Consider the following 7837-nt stretch of genomic DNA (forward strand, 5'->3'; position numbering starts at 1 on the left):
CGCGTGGTATACCAATCCAAAAAAAAAGTTTTTTTTTCTTCTCCTTTTTCTTTTATTAGTTTTTTTTTATATGAAGATTTAGTTTTTTATTTGTTAAAGTAGCAACTACGACTAAAAATCAATAACAAAGTATCCGTCAGAATTATTCACTCATTCATTGAAAATGAATAAGCTCAATATTCAAATAGAGATAAATATCTAGTTGTTATTCATACAAATCTTCGTCTTCTCTCGAGAAAGAGAAATAGTAATACTTATAATGAAAGTGTAACAAAAATGTGGGATATTCGTAGAGATGAATGAAATTTATTTAATACTTAGTTGATATTCTTGAAATTGCTAGTCTTTCTCGCGGTGAACCTAACTAGATGTCGCTCGTTTTAGTGATGACGAAGTGGGAAACAATTGACTCTTTTTGAGCTAATTGCTTTTTAATTTCATATTTTGATATTTCGAACAATTTAAATTACTTTAAAAGTATGGTGTGATATTTTTTATGTTTAATTATTTGTTTTAACAATGTAATTCTATTATTTAATATGTATAATTATATATTAAAAAAAAATTATAAAGACGTATTCGTACCTTAGTTTTTCTAAAAATAACGTATCCCGTACCGGTACCCTACCGATATCGGTACCGTACCCGGGCAAAAGTTAAGATTAGAAGTGAGTGAACTCTTCTCTTATAGTATATTTTAAATCATCTATTAAGAAAAACATTCATATGAATGCCACCACGGCTACAAAGTTACAAGTTACAATTACAAGTTTCATGTTCGCATTTTCCCTAAAACAGGAAACATTTGAGGCTGAAAGAAAAGTGACAAGAACAGCGTGATGAAGGTCACTATCGCTGAAATGTATTGACTCCAATTCTGTAATTTAGAATCATGCCCATATGTTTAATTAATCCACCATATTCTTCAGCCTCTTTATGCACTGTAGTGCTTCCCAGTTACACAATAAGGCAACAAAAAGTGCAGTTACAACATACAAGTCACAACAAAGTTGTCACTCAATCAATATCTTCTGGGATTTTGCCTATCCAAGATACCACCAAGATTGGCCAACGCATCGTTAAATTTCCGTATCTTGAGGAAGCCTCTGATGATAGATGTTTCCCTTTCCGACATTTTCGCTTTCTCCATCACCATATTGATCAGTTCAATGAGAGTGTCCTCCATTGATAAAGAACAAAGCCCTTCTGCCAAAAAACTGAACGATGGAAACTCTGGCAATATTCCTTTCTCCATCATCTCAACTGTAAAATCAACAGCCTCTTGTATCGGTCCTCCACTGTTACACAGTCCATTGAAAATAATCTTGTATGTTAGAGAATCTGGTGGATCACTCTTTTCCATCATTTCTCTGAAAAGCCTCGTGGCTTCTTTTGTTCTCTTCCTTCTGAATAATGCTCGAATCACAGGGTTATAAGCATGTGGAGTCAAGACGATACCTTTCATCTGGATTGATCGAAGAAGCTTACTTGCAACCTCTACTCTACCAGATTTACATAGTCCGCCAATAAGCGTACTATAGGTAAAAATATCCGGTTCGCACCCATTTGAAGTCATAATTTGCATAATATCAGCTGCTTTCTCTATATCTCTAACTCTGCAGAAATAATTAAGCAATGAATTATAAGTGAACTTGTCAGGCTTTATTCCTTCCATTATCATCTGATCCATAAGTTGAGAAGCTTCTTCGACTCTCTTGCTTTTACAAAGACCATCAAGAAGGGTGTTATATGTTACCAAATTTCTCGAGACTCCCTGAAGTTCCATTTGATCAAAGATCTCCTCGGCTTCTTCAACCCTTCTGCTTTTACACAAACCATCAATCAAAGTGTTGTACACCACCGCATTCCTAGCACAGCCACTCAACTCCATTTCTTTCAACAGCATTGATGCTTCTTTAAGCCTCCTTTCAGAACATAAACTATCAATCAATATACTGTACGTGAACTCGTCGGGTTGACACCCTTTCTTCTTCATCTCCTCAAACAGCTCCATCGCAATCTCTCGGTTCTTAGTCAAGCAGAGACCACGTATCAAAGTATTGAACGTACAAACATCCGGCAACATCCCTTTACTAATAAGAATTCGGACAAGTTCAGTGGCAGCTTCAATTTCATTCACCTTACACAAAGCGCTAATAAGTGTATTGTAAGTTACAGTATTTGGAGAACAATCTCTCATGATCATCTGTTGCAAAATTTCTATTGCCTCATCAAATTCACCTAATTTACACTTTCCAGATATCAAAGAGTTATATGTATACACATCAGGATCAAACCCATTCTCAATCATTAAATCCACAATTTTCAAAGCATCATTAAAATCTCCAATTTTACAAAACCCATTCACCAAAGAATTAAAAGTAACCTGATTAGGATAAAACCCTTCCTCCTTATAAACCTCATGAATAAATCTAAGAGCTTCCTCAACACGACCGTGTTTGCAAAAACCTCCAACCAAAACATTCACAGTCACATCTGTTAACAAACAACCATACTCCACCATTTGTTTTTTTATCTTCAAAGCACCATTAAAATCACCTTCTTCAATAAAACCTAGGACCAACGTAGTGAAAGTTGTCTCATCAGGGTACAACCCATGATGATTCACCATATCCTCAAGCATCAAAATAGCAGGTCTTAATTGATGCGCTTTACACAAAGCCTTAATCAAAACATTGAAAGTAGAAACATTAAAAACAATACCATCACGAACCATTTTGGAATGCAGCATTTCAACTAGCTTAAGGTTATTATCTTCAACAAGAGCATTCAAAGCAATATTGTAAAACCCTAATTCATTATCCATGATATTAAGCACTTGTTCAATTTGGTGAAAATTGGTCAAACATTGAATAAGAGTAAAGAAATTGGTGGCGTTTGGAATGAAACCAGAAGATTTGATTTGTTTGAGAAGAGTTGTGATGGAATCGAAGGAAGGGGATTGGGTGAGTTGTTGATGAAGGATTTTATTGTAATCGAAGGAATTGGGAGGAGGGAGAGGGTGGTGTGTTGTGGAAGAAGTGGTGGTGCAAAGAGTAGTGAATTTTTTGAAGTTTGAATTGGAGGAGGAGGAGGAGAAAGAGAAGGGTGTTGTTGTTGTTGTTGTTGTTGGTGAATGGATTAAGGTGCGAGGGAAAGGGTAGGGGTGAAATGGAGAAAGTGCCATTGAGACAATATTACAAACATCTAACATGCGTGAGGAGAGTGGAGAAGTATGGTGGCTTACCAGTGAAGTTGGAGAAGGCGGCAGAGTGTGATAGTCGTACTGCTTGTGTGTGCGGCTTTGGGGATGAGGATAAATGCATTTTCAAAAAACAAAATCAAAATATTTCTACACGTATAAACACCATTTTAGTCCTTTATCTTTTTGTAATACGCACCTATAAACACCATTTTCTTATTTTTTTATTAAAAATAAAAGCTTTTTTTTAAAAAAGAAAAAATATATATTAGTATTAAAATTAAACAAACTTCAGATTTTTTATGGATATGTTCATCATCATCATCTTCTACCTTAATTTGTTTTTCTCCAAAATCCTCAAAATTAAATCTCAATTTGTGACAGGAATTAAGTATCAATTAATAGTTTATTTTAAATAATAATTATCTTATGTCATTTTACTATTTTAGCCCTTAGGGTTGTATTTAAAGGCATTGTGCATCACTTTGAGAAAGAAATCAATGAATGAATGAACAATTATCTTCTTCACTCTAAAAACAAGTCTCAATTTATCTTTACATTTCTCATTTGTACCGAATTCTATTCAATTCGTTAGAATTCCTACTTTGAGACTTGATTCTATCGGTTTCGTCCCTAGAATCTATTTACCCGTTACAATTGGTATCTAGAGCCTTCGATTCATCGCGGATTATGGGTGCAAAGTACAAATTGGTGAAAATTTGTAGTGTTGAGGAAGCAGAAGAAAAGATGGAAATGGGTATATGTTTTATATGCGATAAACCTTTTACTGTGGAACATCAATTGCTTCATCACACAAATATTCAAATGATAATGAAGGAAGATGAAGAAGAAATTGATCTGGATAGTGAAGGTTTCATAGAGCAGAAGCAGAACGAGGGACCTGGTGTTACCTCTACAGAAGTTTATTCTCCCAAAATTGATGGTGTCTTTGTAGCTCCGATCAACTGCACAACACAACAAACCCTGAACTTAACGTCCACAATCTTGAACCAGAAGATTTCTTATTCGACTCCAATTTTCTCTGATTCAATGTTGCCTGGCAATGAGGACACAAAGAAGACACATGTTGAAGCCAAAGTAATTGTAGATTCAAATTCAGAGATGAAGAATATTGCTAGGGAGTCTTCTTTCTTAACTGGTTGTAATGTTGTTCCGACACCGTCAATCAAGGAAGGTTTCACTGCAAAGCCAAGTATTGATGCCTATAGTTTGCTGCAACCTGCCCTTCAAGTGTTTGATGAAATGTCCATGAAGAAGATGAAAGCCACATCTTTAAACCAACTAGCAACCATGACAGCATCTGTTCCAGTTATGGTTCGAAAACTAAAAGTCCTTCTAAACTTTGACAATCTCAAATGTTTTGATCCCGATGGATTGCTATCGCTCTCATTTCCGCCAACTTATTTCGTTCCGTTTCTATCAAGAACGACACCCTCAAGTGAGTGTCCATTCTCTTCAATTCCGTCACAAACGTCTCCAACAATAACCGAGTTCCAAACGATGCAATCTTCACCTGGACAAGCTTCAGGCTGGCCATGGGTACCAAAAATCATCATAATCCAAAATAGATATAAGATTTTTAGTGAAATGTATCAAAACACAGTGCAAAAGTTTTCTGTGGGGAGGAAGGGTTTGTCGGATACAATTTTCCTTTCATTCTCTGTAGATCGGAGAAAGAGCAAATCAATTGGAAAAGCTTGCTCACACCATGTTGAGGAAGATGCGTGGACCTTGAGTATCCCACTTGTAAAGAATGGCAACATCATACACAATCACTCAGCAAGAATGCAGTTCACACATGGCAACAATAGGACTCTGTCGTCAGTGCCTACACCACCAGATCAATATTTCCGGTGGGCAAAAGCAATATTTCAGGTTTTTCACTATAATTTTCTTAGTAAAGCTTATGATTCTGATTGTGTTTGGATGTATTATGATGAAATAACAAAATGGCTTTTAAGATGGATGTGGATTTATATACTGAATTTTGTGGAGACAAATCATTATCCACTTGAAGACCCTAATTATTTCATCCAACTGTTTGATCAAATGTCAAAGTACCTTGTGGTTGTTTGGGATGCTATCTTTAGTAGGTGTAGAGATCTTGAGTCAGAAAGTGTTTCTCTTGATTTATCCAAAGACCTTCAAAGGGTGGATATTAAGCTTGTTGAGTACACCATTACCAACATGTTGCATTGGAGTTCTTTGAAGTTTTTTATCTATGGAAGACTGATTAATTATGCAGATATCAAAAGAAGACTTTTTGTTAGGCTTTATGTGGTTAATTCTCTCAACACAAAGTGTTTTAATCTTAGTGGTGTTTTTGTTGCTTATGGTTTGAAAAAGCTCTCTGCAATACCACCAAGGAAAATTATTCTATTTTGCAATGGTTTGGTTGCTACTCGGCAAACTCATTTTGGAATGGAGGAGCCATCAACATTTTGTTCAAATTTTTTACAGGAACTAAAGAAAATTGGACAAATGGTGGAAGGTTATTCTTACTATGTCATTGATTATTTTTCTGATGATACACAGTTGGTGTTTTGTTTGTATAACTACATCCATCCATTTATTCTAGATATCAAGGATAGTAGTGGTAATTTAATCTGCATGGATACAAACGTTACTAGCATGGTTTGCATTGTTACTAGCATGGTTTGGAATGCAGTAGTTCAGCTAGATGTGGCTTCAATATTCAAATCCACTACATCTCACAATTTAGAGACTCATAACTTGTTCCATGTGCTTGGATTGAAACTTTTCACAACCAAATATGTTGCTGCCTACTCTTCACCAGAGAGATCTCGACTAGTTCTAAATCAGTTTGCTTTTGTAGCTGTCTTGCACAGGAAGATGATCAATAGGGGAAGTGTTCGACATGCTAAAGTTCTAAGCAAATGGAAAGCTTTGCCTCTTAAACATGGCACTTGTGATTGTTAATCCTTGAGGACAAGGATGTTTGAAGGGGAGGGTATTGTGACAGGAATTAAGTATCAATTAATAGTTTATTTTAAATAATAATTATCTTATGTCATTTTACTATTTTAGCCCTTAGGGTTGTATTTAAAGGCATTGTGCATCACTTTGAGAAAGAAATCAATGAATGAATGAAACATTATCTTCTTCTCTTAAAAACAACTCTCAATTTATCTTTGCATAATCTCACTTGTACCGAATTCTATTCAATTCATTAGAATTCCTACTTTGAGACTTGATTCTATCGGTTTCGTCCCTAGAATCTATTTATCCGTTACACAATTCTGGATTAAACCCCAATTCCCAATCCATGTTCATCATTTTCAAATTCTCAATCAAATCCCAATTTTTTTTTTTGGTCTTAGATGAAGTGGTAATCCACTGAAATTAAACTCACATAATTGTGAGATCCTAGGTTCGAACCCGGGTCACAACGTACGGCCTGACAATTTCGACATTTTTTGTCAGTTGAGCTACGACTTATGAGACATTAATTAAACCCCAATTCTTATTAAACCATAAAATTTCCAAAATTTGTAAAATAAGATTCAAGGTTTATTTTAATTTTATGAATTTTGGGGATTTTAAAATTTTTGGGTTTAATTGAGTATTTGAAAATGATGATAATGAATTGGGGTTTAATCCATAATTGAGGTTTAATTTTGGGGATTTTGGGAAAAAAATTAAGGAAGATGATGAACATATTCATAAAAAAAATAATCAAAGGATTGTTTAATTTTAATAAAAAAAATATTTAAAAAAAATCCAGCTTTTTTTTAAATAAAATTAAGAAAGAGGGTTTTATATATGCATATTACAAAATATAAAGGATCGTAATGGGAAAAAAAAAAGATAAATAACTAAAGTGTTACAAATTTCATAAGATAAATGACCTATATGTTACGAATAAAAGATAAAGGGATAAATGGTTGTTTGTTATAAATTTTTTTAAAATAGATTCTTATAGTGTTAAATAATTTTGTGTAATTTTTTTTTATAAAGAAATTTTTTATAAAAGCTTAAAATGAAAATTTGGTTTGAATACTTATTCTTAAAATATTATTTTAGGTATTTGATCATTTTATTGAAACTTTTTTTGGATATCAAAATTTCAAAAAATCATTTAATTTTGAAGTTATTTCAAATAGATTTTCATAAAAATCATTTTTGAAATACAACTTTTTGTAAAAATTGTGATTTTGACTATGTTTTGATCTTCAATAATGTGTGTTTATGTTATATGATGTCAAAATTAGTGTTTCAATTTAGAAAAAACGAATATAAAAAAACTTGTAATGTTTTGAAAATCGATTTTAAAAAATACAAAGAAAAAATCGATTTTTTAAAATCTAAAACAAACAGGCCCAAAGTGTTACAAATAAATAAGATAAAAGATCAGTAGTGTATTCTAACGTAACTAATGGTTTAGGTGTTAGATTGTTAGTCGATAAGTGATGACCGATAATTTTTTTTTTGCCGATCACTACAAGAAAAACGCCAATTATTGGCGGCCAAAAACCCCCAGTAAGAGGGAAAAACCGCCAAAAACGGTGTAATTAGTGGCGGCCTACTAGCGGCCACGATACGCCAGTAAATAAGGCGCCGGTAACGTTATTGGCGACCTAAGCCGTCGAAAAC

At 33.9% G+C, this 7837-nt stretch overlaps 1 protein-coding gene across 2 annotated transcripts; it reads right to left on the minus strand.

Annotated features, from left to right (window-relative positions):
• Positions 1-669: 669 nt before the first annotated feature.
• Positions 670-3368, minus strand: LOC123905073 (pentatricopeptide repeat-containing protein At3g53700, chloroplastic). 2 transcript variants are annotated; one of them, XM_045954713.1, is made up of 2 exons: positions 3248-3360; positions 670-2683 (listed from the first exon to the last, which is right to left on the minus strand). In XM_045954713.1, exon 2 carries the CDS (start codon positions 2642-2644, stop codon positions 1022-1024), a length of 1623 nt encoding a protein of 540 aa, XP_045810669.1. In that variant the 5' UTR covers positions 2645-2683; positions 3248-3360; the 3' UTR covers positions 670-1021. The 2 variants fall into 2 exon arrangements, with proteins under 2 accessions (XP_045810669.1, XP_045810660.1); XM_045954704.1 differs by having other exon boundaries at positions 670-3368.
• Positions 3369-7837: the final 4469 nt, after the last annotated feature.

The sequence above is a fragment of the Trifolium pratense genome, linkage group LG1 (genome assembly GCF_020283565.1).
Source record: "Trifolium pratense cultivar HEN17-A07 linkage group LG1, ARS_RC_1.1, whole genome shotgun sequence".
NCBI classification, from domain to species: Eukaryota; Viridiplantae; Streptophyta; class Magnoliopsida; order Fabales; family Fabaceae; genus Trifolium; species Trifolium pratense.